Source organism: Taudactylus pleione, unplaced genomic scaffold, assembly GCF_031769625.1.
Source record: "Taudactylus pleione unplaced genomic scaffold, aTauple2 ptg000979l, whole genome shotgun sequence".
NCBI lineage: Eukaryota > Metazoa > Chordata > Amphibia > Anura > Myobatrachidae > Taudactylus > Taudactylus pleione.
Window position 1 is genome coordinate 453,750 of NW_028285380.1, and position 26,586 is coordinate 480,335.

Consider the following 26,586-nt stretch of genomic DNA (forward strand, 5'->3'; position numbering starts at 1 on the left):
CAGTGACAGTGACAGCACCGTGACCAGAGACCAGAATGGATCAGCACAGACAGCACAGTGATAGTGACAGCACCGTGACCAGAGACCAGAATGGATCAGCACAGACAGCACAGTGATAGTGACAGCACCGTGACCAGAGACCAGAATGGATCAGCACAGACAGCACAGTGATAGTGACAGCACCGTGACCAGAGACCAGAATAGATCAGCACAGACAGCACAGTGACAGTGACAGCACCGGGACCAGAGACCAGAATGGATCACCACAGACAGCACAGTGACAGTGACAGCACCGTGACCAGAGACCAGAATGGATCAGCACAGACAGCACAGTGATAGTGACAGCACCGTGACCAGAGACCAGAATGGATCAGCACAGACAGCACAGTGATAGTGACAGCACCGTGACCAGAGACCAGAATGGATCAGCACAGACAGCACAGTGATAGTGACAGCACCGTGACCAGAGACCAGAAGGGATCAGCAGACAGCACAGTGATAGTGACAGCACCGTGACCAGAGACCAGAATGGATCAGCACAGACAGCACAGTGATAGTGACAGCACCGTGACCAGAGACCAGAATGGATCAGCACAGGCAGCACAGTGATAGTGACAGCACCATGACCAGAGACCAGAATGGATCAGCACAGACAGCACAGTGACAGTACCGTAACCAGAGACCAGAATGGATCAGCACAGACAGCACAGTGATAGTGACAGCACCATGACCAGAGACCAGAATGGATCAGCACAGACAGCACAGTGATAGTGACAGCACCGTGACCAGAGACCAGAATGGATCAGCACAGACAGCACAGTGATAGTGACAGCACCGTGACCAGAGACCAGAATGGATCAGCACAGACAGCACAGTGATAGTGACAGCACCGTGACCAGAGACCAGAATAGATCAGCACAGACAGCACAGTGACAGTGACAGCACCGGGACCAGAGACCAGAATGGATCACCACAGACAGCACAGTGACAGTGACAGCACCGTGACCAGAGACCAGAATGGATCAGCACAGACAGCACAGTGATAGTGACAGCACCGTGACCAGAGACCAGAATGGATCAGCACAGACAGCACAGTGATAGTGACAGCACCGTGACCAGAGACCAGAAGGGATCAGCAGACAGCACAGTGATAGTGACAGCACCGTGACCAGAGACCAGAATGGATCACCACAGACAGCACAGTGATAGTGACAGCACCGTGACCAGAGACCAGAATGGATCAGCACAGACAGCACAGTGATAGTGACAGCACCGTGACCAGAGACCAGAATGGATCAGCACAGACAGCACAGTGATAGTGACAGCACCGTGACCAGAGACCAGAAGGGATCAGCAGACAGCACAGTGATAGTGACAGCACCGTGACCAGAGACCAGAATGGATCAGCAGACAGCACAGTGACAGGGACAGCACCGTAACCAGAGACCAGAATGGATCAGCACAGACAGCACAGTGATAGTGACAGCACCGTGACCAGAGACCAGAATGGATCAGCACAGGCAGCACAGTGATAGTGACAGCACCATGACCAGAGACCAGAATGGATCAGCACAGACAGCACAGTGACAGTACCGTAACCAGAGACCAGAATGGATCAGCACAGACAGCACAGTGATAGTGACAGCACCATGACCAGAGACCAGAATGGATCAGCACAGACAGCACAGTGATAGTGACACCACCGTGACCAGAGACCAGAATGGATCAGCACAGACAGCACAGTGATAGTGACAGCACCATGACCAGAGACCAGAAGGGATAAGCAGACAGCACAGTGACAGGGACAGCACCGTGACCAGAGACCAGAATGGATCAGCACAGACAGCACAGTGATAGTGACAGCACCGTGACCAGAGACCAGAATGGATCAGCACAGACAGCACAGTGACAGTGACAGCACCGTGACCAGAGACCAGAATGGATCAGCACAGACAGCACAGTGATAGTGACAGCACCGTGACCAGAGACCAGAATGGATCAGCACAGACAGCACAGTGATAGTGACAGCACCGTGACCAGAGACCAGAATGGATCAGCACAGTGATAGTGACAGTACCGTGACCAGAGACCAGAATGGATCAGCACAGACAGCACAGTGATAGTGACAGCACCGTGACCAGAGACCAGAATGGATCAGCACAGACAGCACAGTGATAGTGACAGCACCGTGACCAGAGACCAGAATGGATCAGCACAGTGATAGTGACAGCACCGTGACCAGAGACCAGAATGGATCAGCACAGACAGCACAGTGACAGTGACAGCACCGTGACCAGAGACCAGAATGGATCAGCACAGACAGCACAGTGACAGTGACAGCACCGTGACCAGAATGGATCAGCACAGACAGCACAGAGATAGTGACAGCACCGTGACCAGAGACCAGAATGGATCAGCACAGACAGCACAGTGATAGTGACAGCACCGTGACCAGAGACCAGAATGGATCAGCACAGACAGCACAGTGATAGTGACAGCACCGTGACCAGAGACCAGAATGGATCAGCACAGACAGCACAGTGACAGCACCGTGACCAGAGACCAGAATGGATCAGCACAGACAGCACAGTGACAGTGACAGCACCGTGACCAGAGACCAGAATTGATCAGCACAGACAGCACAGTGACAGTGACATCACCGTGACCAGAGACCAGAATGGATCAGCACAGACAGCACAGTGATAGTGACAGCACCATGACCAGAGACCAGAATGGATCAGCACAGACAGCACAGTGATAGTGACAGCACCGTGACCAGAGACCAGAATGGATCAGCAGACAGCACAGTGATAGTGACAGCACCGTAACCAGAGACCAGAATGGATCAGCACAGACAGCACAGTGATAGTGACAGCACCATGACCAGAGACCAGAGTGGATCAGCACAGACAGCACAGTGATAGTGACAGCACCGTGACCAGAGACCAGAATTGATCAGCAGACAGCACAGTGACAGTGACAGCACCGTGACCAGAGACCAGAATGGATCAGCACAGACAGCACAGTGATAGTGACAGCACCGTGACCGGAGACCAGAATGGATCAGCACAGACAGCACAGTGATAGTGACAGCACCGTGACCAGAGACCAGAATGGATCAGCACAGACAGCACAGTGATAGTGACAGCACCGTGATCAGAGACCAGAATGGATCAGCACAGACAGCACAGTGATAGTGACAGCACCGGGACCAGAGACCAGAATGGATCAGCAGACAGCACAGTGACAGCACCGTGACCAGAGACCAGAATGGATCAGCACAGACAGCACAGTGATAGTGACAGCACCGTGACCAGAGACCAGAATGGATGAGCAGACAGCACAGTGATAGTGACAGCACCGTGACCACAGACCAGAATGGATCAGCACAGACAGCATAGTGATAGTGACAGCACCATGACCAGAGACCAGAATGGATCAGCACAGACAGCACAGTGACAGTGACAGCACCGTGACCAGAGACCAGAATGGATCAGCACAGACAGCACAGTGACAGTGACAGCACCGTGACCAGAGACCAGAATGGATCAGCACAGAAAGCACAGTGACAGGGACAGCACCGTAACCAGAGACCAGAATGGATCAGCACAGACAGCACAGTGACAGTGACAGCACCGTGACCAGAGACCAGAATGGATCACCAGACAGCACAGTGACAGTGACAGCACCGTGACCAGAGACCAGAATGGATCAGCACAGACAGCACAGTGACAGTGACAGCACCGGGACCAGAGACCAGAATGGATCAGCAGACAGCACAGTGATAGTGACAGCACCATGACCAGAGACCAGAATGGATCAGCACAGACAGCACAGTGACAGTGACAGCACCGTGACCAGAGACCAGAATGGATCAGCACAGACAGCACAGTGACAGGGACAGCACCGTAACCAGAGACCAGAATGGATCAGCACAGACAGCACAGTGATAGTGACAGCACCGTGACCAGAGACCAGAATGGATCAGCACAGACAGCACAGTGACAGTGACAGCACCGTGACCAGAGACCAGAATGGATCCGCACAGACAGCACAGTGATAGTGACAGCACCGTGACCAGAGACCAGAATGGATCAGCACAGACAGCACAGTGATAGTGACAGCACCGTGACCAGAGACCAGAATGGATCAGCACAGACAGCACAGTGATAGTGACAGCACCGTGACCAGAGACCAGAATGGATCAGCACAGACTGCACAGTGATAGTGACAGCACCGTGACCAGAGACCAGAATGGATCAGCAGACAGCATAGTGATAGTGACAGCACCGTGACCAGAGACCAGAATGGATCAGCACAGACAGCACAGTGATAGTGACAGCACCGTGACCAGAAACCAGAATGGATCAGCACAGACAGCACAGTGATAGTGACAGCACCGTGACCAGAGACCAGAATGGATCAGCACAGACAGCACAGTGATAGTGACAGCACCATGACCAGAGACCAGAATGGATCAGCACAGACAGCACAGTGACAGCACCGTGACCAGAGACCAGAATGGATCAGCACAGACAGCACAGTGACAGGGACAGCACCGTGACCAGAGACCAGAATGGATCAGCACAGACAGCACAGTGATAGTGACAGCACCGTGACCAGAGACCAGTATGGATCAGCAGACAGCACAGTGATAGTGACAGCACCATGACCAGAGACCAGAATGGATCAGCACAGACAGCACAGTGACAGTGACAGCACCGTGACCAGAGACCAGAATGGATCAGCACAGACAGCACAGTGATAGTGACAGCACCGTAACCAGAGACCAGAATGGATCAGCACAGACAGCACAGTGACAGTGACAGCACCGTGACCAGAGACCAGAATGGATCAGCACAGACAGCACAGTGATAGTGACAGCACCGTGACCAGAGACCAGAATGGATCAGCACAGAAAGCACAGTGACAGTGACAGCACCGTGACCAGAGACCAGAATGGATCAGCACAGTGATAGTGACAGCACCGTGACCAGAGACCAGAATTTATCGGCACAGACAGCACAGTGATAGTGACAGCACCGTGACCAGAGACCAGAATGGATCAGCACAGACAGCACAGTGACAGTGACAGCACCGTGACCAGAGACCAGAATGGATCAGCACAGACAGCACAGTGATAGTGACAGCACCATGACCAGAGACCAGAATGGATCAGCACAGACAGCACAGTGATAGTGACAGCACCATGACCAGAGACCAGAAGGGATAAGCAGACAGCACAGTGACAGGGACAGCACCGTGACCAGAGACCAGAATGGATCAGCACAGACAGCACAGTGATAGTGACACCACCGTGACCAGAGACCAGAATGGATCAGCACAGACAGCACAGTGATAGTGACAGTGACAGCACCGTGACCAGAGACCAGAATGGATCAGCACAGTGATAGTGACAGCACCGTAACCAGAGACTAGGGGTGTGCACCGGCCACTTTTCGTGTTTTGTGTTTTGGTTTTGGATCTGGATCTTTCTTCGTGTTTTGGATCTGGATTGGTTTTGCCAAAACCACCCTTCCGTGTTTTGGGTTCTGGGTTTTGTGTTTTGGATCTGTATTTTTTTGAAAAAAAGCATAAAAACAGCTAAAATCACAGAATTTGTTGGTTTCTCTGCTCCTATGCTATTATTAACCTCAATAACCTTAATTTCCACTCATTTCCAGTCTATTCTGAATACCTCACACCTCACAATAGTGTTTTTATGTCCAAAAGGTTGCACCGAGGTAGCTGGATGACTATGCTAAGCGACACAAGTGGGTGGCACAAACACGTGACCCATCTAGGCGTGAAACTGCAGTGGCAGACAGGATGGCATTGAAAAACTAGGCCCCAAACTGTACATAATGCAAAGAAAAAAAAGAGGTGCAAGATGGAATTGTCCTTGGGCCCTCCCACCCACCCTTATGTTGTATAAACAGGACATGCACACTTTAACAAACCAATCATTTCAGCGCCAGGGTCTGCCACACAACTGTGGCTGAAATAATTGGTTCGTTTGGGCCCCCACAAAACAAGCTGGCAATTAATCCGTCCCTGCACAAACTGGCTCTACGGAGGCAAGAAGTCGTCCTCATCCTCCTCATCCACAGATTCCTCACCCTCTTCAGTGTTATGTACATCCTCATCCTCACAGAGTATTAATTCGTCCCTGCTGGAACCACAGGTCCCTCTGTACGTTCTGGAGGCTGGTCTCCCTGGAAGAGTTGATCATTCATTTTATGAACATCATCTTCTCCACATTTTGTGGAAGCAACCTCCTACGCCTTTCGCTAACAAGGTTCCCGGCTGCACTAAACACTCTTTCGGAGTACACACTGGAGGGGGGGCAACTCAGGTAAAATAGAGCCAGTTTGTACAGGGACCTCCAAATTGCTTCTTTTTCCTGCCAGTACAGGTACGGACTGTCTGACATGCCTACTTGGATGCTGTCACCGATGTAATCCTTTAACAGACAGACGCACGCTTGTCGCTGCTGCTTTGAGGATTCAAGTGCGGCTACAGCCCACACAATTCACAAAGACAGAAAAAAAAAAAGAATATTTTTATTGTTTGTGGAGCACACTTTGAGGGTTACACCACCCTCTAACAGACAGACGCACGCTTGTCGCTGCTGCTTTAAGGATGCAAGTGCGGCTACAGCCCACACAATTCACAAAGACAGAAAAAAAAAGAACAATATTTTAATTGTTTGTATAGCACACTTTGAGGGTGTCACCACCCTTTAACAGACAGACGCACGCTTGTCGCTGCTGCTTTAAGGATGCAGGTGCGGCTACAGCCCACACATTTCACAAAGACAGAAAAAAAAAGAACAATATTTTAATTGTTTGTGTAGCACACTTTGAGGGTGTCACCACCCTTTAACAGACAGACGCACGCTTGTCGCTGCTGCTTTAAGGATGCAGGTGCGGCTACAGCCCACACAATTCACAAAGACAGAAAAAAAAAGAACAATATTTTAATTGTTTGTATAGCACACTTTGAGGGTGTCACCACCCTTTAACAGACAGACGCACGCTTGTCACTGCTGCTTTAAGGATGCAGGTGCGGCTACAGCCCACACATTTCACAAAGACAGAAAAAAAAAGAACAATATTTTTATTGTTTGTGTAGCACACTTTGAGGGTGTCACCACCCTTTAACAGACAGACGCACGCTTGTCGCTGCTGCTTTGAGGATGCAGGTGGAATCTAGACGGGATTTGGAACCGAGGACACACTACCTCCATCAATTGTCTAAATCCCACTGCACTAATGTCGGATACCGGACGCACGTCTAACACCAACATAGCAGTCAAGGCCTCAGTTATACGTTTTGCTTCAGGATGACTGCTGTCGTACTTCATCCTCATCGCTAGGGACTGTTGGAGGGTCAATTGTTTAGTAAAAGTAGTGATGTTCCTACTTCCTCTCTGGGATGATGAACAACTCCCAGCAGCAGCAACAGCACTAGGAGGAAGTGGTTCTTGATCTTTCCCTATTTTATTTTTATCAGAGAAAGTTTGGTCCTCCATTTATGTTATATTGATATATATACGTGCGGCTAAAGCGCACACAAACACAGAAAATATTTTTTTATTTTTGCTGGAGAGTAGTGCACTTTGTGGGTTACACCACCCTTTAAGAAATGAGCCAGCCGGCTCTTTACTTATGGGACACAGGCGCACGCTTGGCGCTGCTCCTTTGTTGATGCACGTGCAGCCACAGTGCACACAAGTCACAAACACAGAAAATATATATTTTTTTGGTTTGGAGTGTACTTTGGGGGTTACAGCACCCTTTAACGGTCAAGCCAGCCGGCCCTTTACTTATGACACAGGCGCACGCTTGGCACTACTTTGTTGATGCACGTGCGGCTACTGCGCACACAATTCACAAACACAGAAAATAATTTTTTTTTTGGTTTGGACTGGAGTGTACTTTCGGGGGTTACAGCACCCTTTAACGGTCAAGCCAGCCGGCCCTTTACTTATGACACAGGCGCACGCTTGGCACTACTTTGTTGATGCACGTGCGGCTACTGCGCACACAATTCACAAACACAGAAAATATTTTTTTTTTTGGTTTGGACTGGAGTGTACTTTCGGGGGTTACAGCACCCTTAACGGTCAAGCCAGCCGGCCCTTTACTTATGACACAGGTGCACGCTTGGCACTACTTTGTTGATGCACGTGCGGCTACTGCGCACACAATTCACAAACACAGAAAATAATTTTTTTTTTGGTTTGGACTGGAGTGTACTTTCGGGGGTTACAGCACCCTTAACGGTCAAGCCAGCCGGCCCTTTACTTATGACACAGGCGCACGCTTGGCACTACTTTGTTGATGCACGTGCGGCTACTGCGCACACAATTCACAAACACAGAAAATAATTTTTTTTGGGTTTGGACTGGAGTGTACTTTCGGGGGTTACAGCACCCTTTAACGGTCAAGCCAGCCGGCCCTTTACTTATGACACAGGCGCACGCTTGGCACTACTTTGTTGATGCACGTGCGGCTACTGCGCACACAATTCACAAACACAGAAAATATATTATTTTTTTAGCACTTGGGGGGAGCACCCCTGATGGACAGAGCACCCCCTGGACAACACTACAGCACCTCTTTAGGACTGGGACACTGCACAGGACTTTGGAGTGGACACAGCCCCTATGGAGAACTGACTGCACAACACAGTCCAGCCAGCCCCTATGGACTTTGAAGTAGTGGACAACAGCAGCACTACACTACACTACACTACACAGCCCTAACTCCCACCCTCCCTCTTCACTGTCCACAGCCGAGTGAGAAAATGGCGCCGACGTGGGTACCTTATATAGGATCCAAAACCCGCGAGACTCGGAAGGCGGGAAGATGACGTTTTGCCTCGATTTCAGAATCCGAGTCAGGCGGGAAAAGTCGAGCCTGACTCGGATCGGACTCGGATCGGGGGGGCTCGGGGGGGTTCGGATTTCAGAAATCCGAACCCGCTCACCCCTACCAGAGACCAGAATGGATCAGCACAGACAGCACAGTGACAGTGACAGCACCGTGACCAGAGACCAGAATAGATCAGCACAGACATCACAGTGATAGTGACAGCACCGTGACCAGAGACCAGAATGGATCAGCACAGACAGCACAGTGATAGTGACAGCACCGTGACCAGAGACCAGAATGGATCAGCACAGACAGAACAGTGATAGTGACAACACCGTGACCAGAGGCCAGAATGGATCAGCACAGACAGCACAGTGATAGTGACAGCACCGTGACCAGAGACCAGAATGGATCAGCACAGACAGCACAGTGATAGTGACAGCACCGTAACCAGAGACCAGAATGGATCAGTACATACAGCACAGTGACAGTGACAGCACCGTGACCAGAGACCAGAATGGATCAGTACATACAGCACAGTGATAGTGACAGCACCATGACCGGAGACCAGAATGGATCAGCACAGACAGCACAGTGATAGTGACAGCACCGTGACCAGAGACCAGAATGTATCAGCACAGACAGCACAGTGATAGTGACAGCACCGTGACCAGAGACCAGAATGGATCAGCACAGACAGCACAGTGATAGTGACAGCACCGTGACCAGAGACCAGAATGGATCAGCACAGACAGCACAGTGATAGTGACAGCACCGTGACCAGAGACCAGAATGGATCAGTACATACAGCACAGTGATAGTGACAGCACCATGACCGGAGACCAGAATGGATCAGCACAGACAGCACAGTGATAGTGACAGCACCGTGACCAGAGACCAGAATGTATCAGCACAGACAGCACAGTGATAGTGACAGCACCGTGACCGGAGACCAGAATGGATCAGCAGACAGCACAGTGATAGAGATAGCACCGTGACCAGAGACCAGAATGGATCAGCACAGACAGCACAGTGATAGTGACAGCACCGTGACCAGAGGCCAGAATGGATCAGCACAGACAGCACAGTGATAGTGACAGCACCGTAACCAGAGACCAGAATGGATCACCAGACAGCACAGTGATAGTGATAGTGACAGCACCGTGACCAGAGACCAGAATGGATCAGCACAGACAGCACAGTGACAGTGACAGCACCGTGACCAGAGACCAGAAAGGATCAGCACAGTGATAGTGACAGCACCGTGATCAGAGACCAAAATGGATCAGCACAGACAGCACAGTGATAGTGACAGCACCGTGACCAGAGACCAGAATGGATCAGCACAGACAGCACAGTGATAGTGACAGCACCGTGACCAGAGACCAGAATGGATCAGCAGACAGCACAGTGATAGTGACAGCACCGTGATCAGAGACCAGAATGGATCAGCACAGACAGCACAGTGACAGTGACAGCACCGTGACCAGAGACCAGAATGGATCAGCACAGACAGCACAGTGATAGTGACAGCACCGTGACCAGAGACCAGAATGGATCAGCAGACAGCACAGTGACAGTGACAGCACCGTGACCAGAGACCAGAATGGATCAGCACAGACAGCACAGTGATAGTGACAGCACCGTAACCAGAGACCAGAATGGATCACCAGACAGCACAGTGACAGTGACAGCACCGTGACCAGAGACCAGAAAGGATCAGCACAGTGATAGTGACAGCACCGTGACCAGAGACCAAAATGGATCAGCACAGACAGCACAGTGATAGTGACAGCACCGTGACCAGAGACCAGAATGGATCAGCACAGACAGCACAGTGATAGTGACAGCACCGTGATCAGACACCAGAATGGATCAGCATAGACAGCACAGTGATGGTGACAGCACCGTGACCAGAGACCAGAATGGATCAGCACAGACAGCACAGTGACAGTGACAGCACCGTGACCAGAGACCAGAATGGATCAGCACAGACAGCACAGTGATAGTGACAGCACCGTGACCAGAGACCAGAATGGATCAGCACAGACAGCACAGTGATAGTGACAGCACCGTGACCAGAGACCAGAATGGATCAGCACAGACAGCACAGTGATAGTGACAGCACCGTGACCAGAGACCAGAATGGATCAGCACAGACAGCACAGTGATAGTGACAGCACCGTGACCAGAGACCAGAATGGATCAGCAGACAGCACAGTGACAGTGACAGCACCGTGACCAGAGACCAGAATGGCTCAGCACAGACAGCACAGTGACAGTGACAGCACCGTGACCAGAGACCAGAATGGATCAGCACAGACAGCACAGTGACAGTGACAGCACCGTGACCAGAGACCAGAATGGATCAGCACAGACAGCACAGTGACAGTGACAGCACCATGACCAGAGACCAGAATGGATCAGCACAGACAGCACAGTGACAGTGACAGCACCGTGACCAGAGACCAGAATGGATCAGCACAGACAGCACAGTGATAGTGACAGCACCGTGACCAGAGACCAGAATGGATCAGCACAGACAGCACAGTGATAGTGACAGCACCGTGACCAGAGACCAGAATGGATCAGCACAGACAGCACAGTGACAGTGACAGCACCGTGACCAGAGACCAGAATGGATCAGCACAGACAGCACAGTGATAGTGACAGCACCGTGATCAGAGACCAGAATGGATCAGCACAGACAGCACAGTGAGAGCACCGTGATCAGAGACCAGAATGGATCAGCAGACAGCACAGTGACAGTGACAGCACCGTGACCAGAGACCAGAATGGATCAGCAGACAGCACAGTGACAGTGACAGCACCGTGACCAGAGACCAGAATGTATCAGCACAGACAGCACAGTGATAGTGACAGCACCGTGACCAGAGACCAGAATGGATCAGCACAGACAGCACAGTGACAGTGACAGCACCGTGACCAGAGACCAGAATGGATCAGCACAGACAGCACAGTGATAGTGACAGCACCGTGACCAGAGACCAGAATGGATCAGCACAGACAGCACAGTGATAGTGACAGCACCGTGACCAGAGACCAGAATGTATCAGTACAGACAGCACAGTGATAGTGATAGTGACAGCACCGTGACCAGAGACCAGAATGGATCAGCACAGACAGCACAGTGATAGTGACAGCACCGTGACCAGAGACCAGAATGGATCAGCAGTCACCAGCCCAGGACACAGCAGACAGCTCCAGCACCTCTCCCAGCCCTACACTAACCAACCTCCCTGTTCAGTCTCCACAGCCGGAGTGGAAATGGCGTCCGTCGCGTGGTCCCTTATATACTACTTTGATCATAGAGATGAAAGCTTGCGAACCGCGAGATTTCCTTCTCTATGGTTTTGCCTCGGTTTCGAGATCAGAGTAAGGCGGGAATCTCCGAGCCTGCTTGGATCCGTCTCGGATATGCTAAATTCGGTTGGATTCGGTTCTCTGGGAACCGAACCCGCACATCTCTAGTTTATATTAAATTGCCATCCTGTGTGCCACTGCACTAAATCTATGGGCCTGATTCAGACCCACTCGCGAGCGGCTGTCCGCTCGCAAGTGGGTCGATGTTATGGACTGAGCATGCGCACGATGGAGGGAGCTCCGTCGTGCGCATGCGCCAGACGCGACGAGCGAAGGAAAGTCCTTCGCTCATTGTGTCCGATCAAAGGGGGCGTGCTGTCAATGTTGATTGACAGCACACCCCCTTTGGTGGGCGTGCCGGGGGCGTGCCTCCCTGACGGGGGCGTTCCCACGGGAACACCTCCCGTCAGAAGCCGGCCCACTGACATCACTAGTGATAACAGTGGGAGTGATTTTGGCTCTGATAGAGCCAAAATCACTCCGGAGCTTGCGGTTGAAAACCTCAACCGCAGGCTCCGGCTCGCAATTTTGATGGTCGCGATGGTCTCGACCATCGCGGCCATCACAATGCACGCTCGTATAGCCTGTGGGTGGTGACCCACAGCTATACGAGCATCCTGGAGGACGCTCCATGAAAATGGAGCCCGGCCCTCATTCAGAGCGTACGGCTCTGAATGAGGGCCAATGTTTCATAGATGTGCTATATTCTTTTATACTGCCATGTGTTTGTGCCCCTGCTCTGTCACTTAGTTTAGCCAGCTCGCTGTAACCTAAAAATATATTGTTAGCTATGAGGTGGTCAAAACTGACTGGAAATTTGGTTGATGTTAATATCACTGAAGGAATAAAATCAGCTCAAAATTACCTGATTGTAGCTGTTTCTTATCAAAGAAATTCAAAACCAAAAGACTTGAGAGTTATTTTACCAAAACACGATGAAGATTTGGAACAAAAACTGAAACCAAAACATGGTGGTCTACATACATCTCTACCATACACAGATACAAACACCCACTAATACACACACAACACATACAGTAGTAACCTATAACCACCACCAATACACAGATACAAACACCAGTCCCATCATGTACACCATATAGTGCAATAAACCCTGCTCCACCTGTATACAGTGCACCTGTCCACAGCACAACATGTATGAGTAAGCTTAGTGACTGTCAGTCAGTATGATTCTGTTGAATGAGAGGTTTCATGAATAAGAGGGGGGAAGGTTCCATTGCGAAAATAACATTATTTGTCACTAACCAGTTGAAGAAGGACATGAGCTCTTTCTGTTTGTAGCTATGCAGCCCATAAGCGCTTAGTGGACAGACGATGGCTCGAATTCCTCCTGTGCCAATGGCAGCCATTAATAACCCAGCATAGAACAGTAGCATTTGTTCCCTCTGGGCCAGCATGTGTGTGATGTGGTGAGTATCTATGTAGAAGTCTTCAAATGGAAAAGCAACTACTGGAAGCATGGCCGTTCCTGTGGAGAAAACAAACTAAGCATGTAACAAAGCCAACGTCTACCTATTATTGTATCCCCATCACTCCCAGGTATCCCACTGGAGCCTATTTTCCTAGGTAATCCAGCATTAGCCATGGTGTGTGCAGGACACATTTCATCAATAATAAAGGTCCAAAGGATGGAAATACTAATTCTCAGTCTTAGTCATGTACACACAGCAGAGGCCACCATGGGGCTGATCCAATGCTCATGACACTACTGCCTAATAATGTTCTGTTTACCCCTAAGAACATGACTGTGGGATACACAGTGATCTAATAACGATAAGGAGGGGAAATATGTCTGAATTGGTGAACTCATCCCTAAATAGCTAAATGTATCAGTATCTTCCACATCCAGGTTTCTGGAAGACCATGGTTCCACGTGGACCACATTGCCCATAAGTGACATCACAAGTGCAATACAAAAGTTTCATAAATTAAGCCTACAAGAAAAACAGGTTAATAAAAAGTTGAGTATTTGGGATAATTCCATAGTCCCTAGTAGCTGTGTGTTCTCAGGTGGGGGGGGGGGAGGGGTGGTGGTCACTCTATGTCTGGGGATGAAGAAGTATTGTCATACATCCCACGAATGTCTGTGGGTGTGAGACAGCCTAGTGCTGAGCATCCTAATTTATGCCTTGTGCACATCACCTACAAGGACAACTCATTGTGTACATCATCCAACAACCCACCCCATCAAATACACCACCCACTGACCCACGCCTTGTGTACACCACTCACTAACCCACCCCATCATTTACATCACCTAGTAACTCATCACATCATGTACACCACCCAGTAACCCATCTCATCATGTACACCACCCAATCCACCCCATCATATACACCACCCAGTAACCCACCCCATCATGTACACCACCCAGTAACCCATCTCATCATGTACACCACCCAGTAACCCACCCCATCATGTACACCACCCACTAAACCATCTCATCCTGTACACCACCCAGTAACCCACCCATCATGTACACCACCCACTAAACCACCCATTATGTACATCATCCAGTAACCCATCTCATCATATACATCACCCAGTAACCCACCCATCATGTACACCACCCAGTAACCCATCTCATCATGTACACCACCCAGTAACCCATCTCATCATGTACACCACCCACTAAACCATCTCATCCTGTACACCACCCAGTAACCCATCTCATCATGTACACCACCAACTAATACATCCCCATGTGTACACCACCCAGTAACACATCCCATAATGTACACCACCCAGTAACCCAGCTCATCCTGTACACGACCCACTAAACCATCTCATCCTGTACACCGCCCAGTAACTCATCTCATCATGTACACCACCCAGTAACCCATCTCATCATGTACATCACCCAGTAACCCACCCATTATGTACATCATCCAGTAACCCATCTCATCATATACATCACCCAGTAAGCCACCCATCATGTACACCACCCAGTAACCCATCTCATCATGTACACCACCCAGTAACCCACCCATCATGTACATTACCCAGTAACCCACCCATCATGTACATTACCCAGTAACCCACCCATCATGTACATCACCCAGTAACCCACCCATTATGTACATCACCCAGTAACCCACCCATCATGTACATCACCCAGTAACCCCTCTCATCATATATACCACCCAGTAACCCATCTCATCATGTACACCACCCAGTAACCCAACTCATCATGTACACCACCAACTAATACATCCGCTTGTGTACACCACCCAGTAACCCATCCCAAAATGTACACCACCCAGTAACCCAGCTCATCCTGTACACCACCCACTAAACCATCTCATCCTGTACACCACCCAGTAACCCATCTCATATGTACATCACCCAGTAACCCACCCATCATGTACATCATCCAATAACCCATCTCAACATGTATAACACCCAGTAACCCATTTCATCATGTACATCACCCAGTAACCCACCCATCATGTACATCACCCAGTAACCCACCCATCATATACATCACCCAGTAACCCATCTCATCATGTACATCACCCAGTAACCCATCTCATCATGTACACCACCCAGTAACCCATCTCATCCTGTACACCACCCAGTAACCCATCTCATCATGTACACCACCCAGTAACCCATCTCATCATGTACATCACCCAGTACCCCACCCCATCATGTACACCACCCAGTAACCCACCCCTTCATGTACACCACCCACTAACCCATCTCATCATGTACACCACCCAGTAACCCATCTCATCATGTACCCCACCAACTAACACATCCCCTTGTGTACACCACCCAGTAACCCATCCCATCATGTACACCACCCAGTAACCCATCCCATCATGTACACCACCCACTAAACCATCTCATCCTGTACACCACCCACTAACCCATCTCATCATGTACACCACCCACTAACCCATCTCATCATGTACACCACCCAGTAACCCACCTCATCATGTACACCACCCACTAACCAATCTCATCCTGTACACCACCCAGTAACCCATCTCATCCTGTACATCACCCAGTAACCCATCTCATCCTGTACATCACCCAGTAACCCATCTCATCATGTACACCACCCAGTAACCCACCACAACATGTACAACACCCAGTAACCAATTTAATCATGTACACCAGCAAGTAACCCATCTCATCATGTACACCAACAAGTAACCCATCTCATCATGCACACCACCCAGTAACCCACTCCATCATGTACATCACCTAGTAACCCATCTCATCATGTACATCACCCAGTAACCCACCCCATCATGTACATCACCCACTAACCAATCTCATCCTGTACACCACCCAGTAACCCATCTCATCATGTACATCACCCAGTAACCCATCTCATCATGTACACCACCCAGTAACCCACTCCATGATGTACACCACCCAGTAACCCACTCCATGATGTACACCATCCAGTAACCCACTCCATGATGTACACCACCCACTAACCCACTCCCTGGTGTACAGCACCCACTACTCCACACCTAAGATAGTCCATAATCAGCATAGAAAGTAAGATACTCCATAATCAGCAGAGAGAGTAAGATACTCCATAATCAGCAGAGAGAGTAAGATACTCCATAATCAGCAGAGAGCGTAAGATACTGCATAATCAGCAGAGCACGTAAGATACTCCATAATCAGCAGAGAGAGTAAGAGACTCCATAATCAGCAGAGCGAGTAAGATACTCCATAATCAGCAGAGCGAGTAAGATACTCCATAATCCGCAGAGAGAGTTAAGGCCCCCATACATCAGCAATCAATTGTCTATAAAAATCTTTCCCTTTTTCAATTGATTTCAAATTGCAGAATTGCCACAATTTATTGCTGATGTATGGGGGCCTTTATATTCTCCATAATCAACAGAGTGAGTAAGATCTCTGAAGTCAGCAGAGAGAGTAAGAGACTACGTAATCAGCAGAGCGAGTAAGAGACTCTATAATCAGCAGAGAGAGTAAGATACTCCATAATCAGCAGAGAGCGTAAGATACTCCATAATCAGCAGAGTAAGAGACTCCATAATCAGCAGAGAGAGTAAGATACTCCATAATCAGCAGAGCGAGTAAGATACACCATAATCAGCAGAGAGCGTAAGATACACCATAATCAGCAGAGAGCGTAAGATACTCCATAATCAGCAGAGAGCGTAAGATACTCCATAATCAGCAGAGAGAGTAAGAGACTCCATAATCAGCAGAGAGAGTAAGAGACTCCATAATCAGCAGAGAGAGTAAGAGACTCCATAATCAGCAGAGAGAGTAAGAGACTCCATAATCAGCAGAGAGAGTAAGAGACTCCATAATCAGCAGAGAGAGTAAGAGACTCCATAATCAGCAGAGAGAGTAAGATACTCCTTAATCAGCAGAGAGAGTAAGATACTCCATAATCAGTAGAGAGAGTAAGAGACTCCATAATCAGCAGAGAGAGTAAGATACTCCATAATCAGTAGAGAGAGTAAGAGACTCCATAATCAGCAGAGAGAGTAAGAGACTCCATAATCAGCAGAGAGAGTAAGAGACTCCATAATCAGCAGAGCGAGTAAGAGACTCCATAATCAGCAGAGAGAGTAAGAGACTCCATAATCAGCAGAGAGCGTAAGATACTCCATAATCAGCAGAGAGAGTAAGATACTCCATATTCAGCAGAGAGAGTAAGATACTCCATAGTCAGCAGAGAGCGTAAGATACTCCATATTCAGCAGAGAGAGTAAGATACTCCATAGTCAGCAGAGAGCGTAAGATACTAAATAGTCAGCAGAGAGCGTAAGATACTCCATAAATCAGCAGAGAGAGTAAGAGACTCCATAATCAGCAGAGAGAGTAAGAGACTCCATAATTAGCAGAGAGAGTAAGAGACTCCATAATCAGCAGAGAGAGTAAGATACTCCATAATCAGCAGAGAGAGTAAGATACTCCATAATCAGCAGAGAGAGTAAGATACTCCATAGTCAGCAGAGAGAGTAAGATACTCCATAATCAGCAGAGCGAGTAAGATACTCCATAATCAGCAGAGCGAGTAAGATACTCCATAATCAACAGAGAGAGTGTAAGATACTCCATAATCAGCAGAGAGAGTAAGAGTCTCCTTAATCAGCAGAGAGAGTAAGAGACTCCATAATCAGAAGAGAGTAAGAGACTGCATAATCAGCAGAGCGAGTAAGATACTGCATAATCAGCAGAGAGCGTAAGAAGAGCGTAAGATACTCCATAATCAGCAGAGAGAGTAAGAGACTCCATAATCAGCAGAGCGAGTAAGATACTGCATAATCAGCAGAGAGCGTAAGAAGAGCGTAAGATACTCCATAATCAGCAGAGAGAGTAAGAGACTCCATAATCAGCAGAGAGAGTAAGAGACTCCATAATCAGAAGAGAGTAAGAGACTCCATAATCAGCAGAGCGAGTAAGATACTGCATAATCAGCAGAGAGCGTAAGAAGAGCGTAAGATACTCCATAATCAGCAGAGAGAGTAAGAGACTCCATAATCAGCAGAGAGAGTAAGAGACTCCATAATCAGCAGAGAGAGTAAGAGACTCCATAATCAGAAGAGAGTAAGAGACTCCATAATCAGCAGAGCGAGTAAGATACTGCATAATCAGCAGAGAGCGTAAGAGACTCCATAATCAGCAGAGCGAGTAAGATACTCCATAATCAGCAGAGAGAGTAAGATACTCCATAATCAGCAGAGAGCGTAAGATACTCCATAGTCAGCAGAGAGCATAAGATACTCCATATTCAGTACAGAGAGTAAGATACTCCATAGTCAGCAGAGAGAGTAAGATACTCCATAGTCACAGAGCGTAAGATACTCCATTTTCAGTACAGAGAGTAAGATACTCCATAGTCAGCAGAGCAGTAAGATACTCCATAGTCAGCAGAGAGCGTAAGATACTCCATAGTCAGTACAGAGAGAGTAAGATACTCCATAGTCAGCAGAGCAGTAAGATACTCCATAGTCACAGAGCGTAAGATACTCCATAGTCAGCAGAGAGAGTAAGATACTCCATAATCAGCAGAGAGCGTAAGATACTCCATAATCAGCAGAGAGCGTAAGATACTCCATAATCAGCAGAGAGAGTAAGATACTCCATAATCAGCAGAGAGAGTAAGATACTCCATAATCAGCAGAGAGAGTAAGATACTCCATAATCAGCAGAGAGCGTAAGAGACTCCATAATCAGCAGAGAGAGTAAGAGACTCCATAATTAGCAGAGCGAGTAAGAGACTCCATAATTAGCAGAGAGAGTAAGAGACTCCATAATCAGCAGAGCGAGTAAGATACTCCATAGTCAGCAGAGAGAGTAAGATACTCCATAGTCAGCAGAGAGCGTAAGATACTCCATATTCAGCAGAGAGAGTAAGATACTCCATAGTCAGCAGAGAGAGTAAGATACTCCATAGTCAGCAGAGAGCGTAAGATACTCCATATTCAGCAGAGAGAGTAAGATACTCCATAGTCAGCAGAGAGCGTAAGATACTCCATAGTCAGCAGAGAGCATAAGATACTCCATAATCAGCAGAGAGAGTAATAGACTCCATAATCAGCAGAGAGAGTAAGAGACTCCATAATCAACAGAGAGAGTGTAAGATTCTCCATAATCAGCAGAGAGAGTAAGAGACTCCATAATCAGAAGAGAGTAAGAGACTGCATAATCAGCAGAGCGAGTAAGATACTGCATAATCAGCAGAGAGCGTAAGAAGAGCGTAAGATACTCCATAATCAGCAGAGAGAGTAAGAGACTCCATAATCAGCAGAGCGAGTAAGATACTGCATAGCCAGCAGAGAGCGTAAGAAGAGCGTAAGATACTCCATAATCAGCAGAGAGTAAGAGACTCCATAATCAGAAGAGAGTAAGAGACTCCATAATCAGCAGAGCGAGTAAGATACTGCATAATCAGCAGAGAGCGTAAGAAGAGCGTAAGATACTCCATAATCAGCAGAGAGAGTAAGAGACTCCATAATCAGCAGAGAGAGTAAGAGACTCCATAATCAGCAGAGAGAGTAAGAGACTCCATAATCAGAAGAGAGTAAGAGACTCCATAATCAGCAGAGCGAGTAAGATACTGCATAATCAGCAGAGAGCGTAAGAGACTCCATAATCAGCAGAGCGAGTAAGATACTCCATAATCAGCAGAGAGAGTAAGATACTCCATAATCAGCAGAGAGAGTAAGATACTCCATAGTCAGCAGAGAGCGTAAGATACTCCATATTCAGTACAGAGAGTAAGATACTCCATAGTCAGCAGAGAGAGTAAGATACTCCATAGTCACAGAGCGTAAGATACTCCATAGTCAGCAGAGAGCGTAAGATACTCCATATTCAGTACAGAGAGTAAGATACTCCATAGTCAGCAGAGCAGTAAGATACTCCATAGTCACAGAGCGTAAGATACTCCATAGTCAGCAGATAGCGTAAGATACTCCATAGTCAGCAGAGAGCGTAAGATACTCCATATTCAGCAGAGAGAGTAAGATACTCCATATTCAGCACAGAGAGTAAGATACTCCATATTCAGCACAGAGAGTAAGATACTCCATAGTCAGCAGAGAGAGTAAGATACTCCATAGTCAGCAGAGAGAGTAAGATACTCCATATTCAGCATAGTGAGTAAGATACTCCATAGTCAGCAGAGAGAGTAAGATACTCCATAATCAGCAGAGAGCGTAAGATACTCCATAATCAGCAGAGAGCGTAAGATACATAATCAGCAGAGAGAGTAAGATACTCCATAATCAGCAGAGAGAGTAAGATACTCCATAATCAGCAGAGAGCGTAAAATACTCCATAATCAGCAGAGAGAGTAAGATACTCCATAATCAGCAGAGAGCGTAAGATACTCCATAATCAGCAGAGAGAGTAAGATACTCCATAGTCAGCAGAGAGAGTAAGATACTCCATAATCAGCAGAGCGAGTAAGATACTCCATAGTCAGCAGAGAGAGTAAGATACTCCATAATCAGCAGAGAGAGTAAGATACTCCATAGTCAGCAGAGAGCGTAAGATACTCCATAATCAGCAGAGAGCGTAAGATACTCCATAATCAGCAGAGAGAGTAAGATACTCCATAGTCAGCAGAGAGAGTAAGATACTCCATATTCAGCAGAGAGAGTAAGATACTCCATAATCAGCAGAGAGCGTAAAATACTCCATAATCAGCAGAGAGCGTAAGATACCAAATTATCATTAAGATAGAGAATAGAAAATGCCTGCGCTGCTTGTACCGATATCCTACATGGCACCTGCGTATGACAGTAATGCCAGATATGAATACAATACCCAAAGACAATTGTTGCTGAAGCTACTACTGCAAATCTATATCACAGATTATTTATTGTCAGCCGCTACTATCAAGCGACAATGGGCCTGCTTCAGTAAGGATCGTTATTGCGATCGCAATAGCGATTACACACACAGGGGCCTATTCAGCATACCATAAATGGCCCGGTAACCATTTGGAAAAGCTAGTTTCCGCATATTTAGGTTACCGAGCTATTCATCATTAGGGGTCCGGTAGAACCCCCCTGGTATTCAGCAAACTCCGAAAGCTGAAAGTTTTCGGAGTTTGCTGCCGAGAGCAAGCGCCATCTTCAGTGCTTGTTCTCGGATCTCCGCTCCTTCATATAGGAAGGAGTTCCAGAGCTGCAAAGAGGGATCCCTCCTCCGCCTCCTCGCTCCCTCCCAGCGGCTTTGCGCATGCGTGACCTGAGGTCACGCATGCGTAGCCAGGAGGATGGGGAGCAGGTAAGTAGTGAGTTACAAATGTAGCTGAGATACTTTCCACGGGGACAACTTATTTTCGGAGCAGTAGTCCTCTCACCAGGCAATGATGAATTGCTCTGAGGTCACGTTTCCCCCGCTGCGAGTTGGATACTTAAGTATCCCTCATAGCAAGTTCAATCCTTCATCATCGGAGGCCATAAAGCCTTTGATGATGAATAGGCCCCACAGTCTCTTTGGAAAGATACTCTAATGATTGCATTTGCTATGCCATTCGCAGCACAACATAAGGACGCCACCTCCATCAGTAACATGGAGTACCATCACATCCACACACACACTTACACAGCTCTGACCTTACTCAGGAATTACTAACCTCATCACACACAGTGATTACACAAGACTGAGACACCATCAGTAACATGGAGTACCATCACAGCCTCACACACACTTACACAGGCTCTGACCTTACTCAGGAATTACTAACCTCATCACACACAGTGATTACACAAGACTGAGATACCATCAGTAACATGGAGTACCATCACAGCCTCACACACACTTACACAGGCTCTGACCTTACTCAGGAATTACTAACCTCATCACACACAGTGATTACACAAGACTGAGACACCATCAGTAACATGGAGTACCATCACAGCCTCACACACACTTACACAGGCTCTGACCTTACTCAGGAATTACTAATCTCATCACACACAGTGATTACACAAGACTGAGATACCATCAGTAACATGGAGTACCATCACAGCCTCACACACACTTACACAGGCTCTGACCTTACTCAGGAATTACTAACCTCATCACACACAGTGACTACATAAGACTGAGATACCATCAGTAACATGGAGTACCAATACAGCCTCACACACACTTACACAGGCTCTGACCTTACTCAGGAATTACTAACCTCATCACACACAGTGATTACACAAGACTGAGACACCATCAGTAACATGGAGTACCATCACAGCCTCACACACACTTACACAAGCTCTGACCTTACACAGGAATTACTAACCTCATCACACACAGTGACTACACAAGACTGAGAGACCATCAGTAACATGGAGTACTATCACATCCTCACACACACTTACACAGGCTCTGACCTTACTCAGGAATTACTAACCTCATCACACACAGTGACTACACAAGACTGAGAGACCATCAGTAACATGGAGTACCATCACAGCCTCACACACACTTACACAGGCTCTGACCTTACTCAGGAATTACTAACCTCATCACACACAGTGACTACACAAGACTGAGAGACCATCAGTAACATGGAGTACCATCACATCCTCACACACACTTACACAGGCTCTGACCTTACTCAGGAATTACTAACCTCATCACACACAGTGACTACACAAGACTGAGAGACCATCAGTAACATGGAGTACCATCACAGCCTCACACACACTTACACAGGCTCTGACCTTACTCAGGAATTACTAACCTCATCACACACAGTGATTACACAAGACTGAGACACCATCAGTAACATGGAGTACCATCACATCCTCACATACACTTACACAGGCTCTGACCTTACTCAGGAATTACTAACCTCATCACACACAGTGATTACATAAGACTGAGATACCATCAGTAACATGGAGTACCATCACAGCCTCACACACACTTACACAGGCTCTGACCTTACTCAGGAATTACTAACCTCATCACACACAGTGACTACACAAGACTGAGAGACCATCAGTAACATGGAGTACCATCACAGCCTCACACACACTTACACAGGCTCTGACCTTACTCAGGAATTACTAACCTCATCACACACAGTGACTACACAAGACTGAGAGACCATCAGTAACATGGAGTACTATCACAGCCTCACACATACTTACACAGGCTCTGACCTTACTCAGGAATTACTAACCTCACACACAGTGATTACACAAGACTGAGAGACCATCAGTAACATGGAGTACCATCACATCCTCACACACACTTACACAGGCTCTGACCTTACTCAGGAATTACTAACCTCATCACACGCAGTGATTACACAAGACTGAGATACCATCAGTAACATGGAGTACCATCACATCCTCACACACACTTACACAGGCTCTGACCTTACTCAGGAATTACTAACCTCATCACACACAGTGATTACACAAGACTGAGATACCATCAGTAACATGGAGTACCATCACAGCCTCACACACACTTACACAGGCTCTGACCTTACTCAGGAATTACTAATCTCATCACACACAGTGATTACACAAGACTGAGATACTATCAGTAACATGGAAAACCATCGCATCCTCACACACACTTACACAGGCTCTGACCTTACTCAGGAATTACTAACCTCATCACACACAGTGATTACACAAGACTGAGATACCATCAGTAACATGGAGTACCATCACATCCTCACACACACTTACACAGGCTCTGATCTTACTCAGGAATTACTAACCTCATCACACACAGTGATTACACAAGACTGAGATACCATCAGTAACATGGAGTACCATCACAGCCTCACACACACTTACACAGGCTCTGACCTTACTCAGGAATTACTAACCTCATCACACACAGTGATTACACAAGACTGAGATACCATCAGTAACATGGAGTACCATCACATCCTCACACACACTTACACAGGCTCTGACCTTACTCAGGAATTACTAACCTCATCACACACACTGATTACACAAGACTGCGACACCATCAGTAACATGGAGTACCATCACATCCTCACACACACTTACACAGGCTCTGACCTTACTCAGGAATTACTAACCTCATCACACACAGTGATTACACAAGACTGAGAGACCATCAGTAACATGGAGTACCATCACAGCCTCACACACACTTACACAGACTCTGACCTTACTCAGGAATTACTAACCTCACACACAGTGATTACACAAGACTGAGACACCATCAGTAACATGGAGTACCATCACATCCTCACACACACTTACACAGGCTCTGACCTTACTCAGGAATTACTAACCTCATCACACACAGTGATTACACAAGACTGCGACACCATCAGTAACATGGAGTACCATCACATCCTCACACACACTTACACAGGCTCTGACCTTACTCAGGAATTACTAACCTCATCACACACAGTGATTACACAAGACTGAGACACCATCAGTAACATGGAGTACCATCACAGCCTCACGCATACTTACACAGGCTCTGACCTTACTCAGGAATTACTAACCTCATCACACGCAGTGATTACACAAGACTGAGACACCATCAGTAACATGGAGTACCATCACAGCGTCACACACACTTACACAGCTCTGACCTTACTCAGGAATTACTAACCTCATCACACACAGAGATTACACAAGACTGAGACACCATCAGTAACATGGAGTACCATCACATCCTCACACACACTTACACAGGCTCTGACCTTACTCAGGAATTACTAACCTCATCACACACAGAGATTACACAAGACTGAGATACCATCAGTAACATGGAGTACCATCACATCCTCACACACACTTACACAGGCTCTGACCTTACTCAGGAATTACTAACCTCATCCCACACAGTGATTACACAAGACTGAGACACCATCAGTAACATGGAGTACCATCACATCCTCACACACACTTACACAGGCTCTGACCTTACTCAGGAATTACTAACCTCATCACACACAGTGATTACACAAGACTGAGAAACCATCAGTAACATGGAGTACCATCACAGCCTCACGCATACTTACACAGCTCTGACCTTACTCAGGAATTGCTAACTTCATCGTATGTAGTGAGTACACAATCTGCGTATGGCATTGCAGTGGATAATTTATGCACATCCCTGCAATGGCGTTCGATAACACTGGCGCACTTGCGTTCGCTGACCATCCCCCCATCACCACCCAAACAGTGCTTCCTGTTAATAACTTTGCAATGGGTCTGCATAGTAACTGCGATCGCAGTCCCGATCGCATACGCATAACGCAACAATTGTCTGATTGTATGCATAATCGCAGTTTCGATCGCTAGTAGATCAGGCCCATTGTTTTATATCATAATAACATAATGTCTTATTGCCAGGATACAAAATTATTTAAATATGCCCCTTAGTGAGATACTCAGCAGTGATTACTACCAGTATCAGGAGGTTCATGTCCTGTTGGTGCATTATATGGTGATAATAAATGACTTGATAGCCCATAGCACAAAGTCACTTACCAGCTTTGTGTATTATATGGTGATAAGAGTCACTTACCAGCCTGTACATTATATGGGGATAATAAGAGTGACTTACCAGCCTGTACATTATATGGGGATAATAAGAGTCACTTACCAGCTGGTGCATTATATGGTGATAATAAGAGTGACTTACCAGCCTGTACATTATATGGGGATAATAAGAGTCACTTACCAGCTGGTGCATTATATGGTGATAATAAGAGTGACTTACCAGCTGGTGCATTATATGGTGATAATAAGAGTGACTTACCAGCTGGTGCATTATATGGTGATAATAAGAGTCACTTACCAGCTGGTGCATTATATGGGGA

General features: G+C 47.5%; 1 protein-coding gene across 1 annotated transcript in view; it reads right to left on the reverse strand.

Moving 5' to 3' along the window:
* SLC15A5 (solute carrier family 15 member 5) overlaps positions 1–26,586 on the reverse strand; it is a 285,379-nt gene that overhangs the window by 254,255 nt on the left and 4,538 nt on the right. Inside the window, exon 3 of the mRNA XM_088460776.1 lies at positions 13,530–13,752. Coding sequence (XP_088316902.1) covers positions 13,530–13,752 — 223 coding nt within the window. The remainder of the gene's footprint in view (positions 1–13,529; positions 13,753–26,586) is intronic.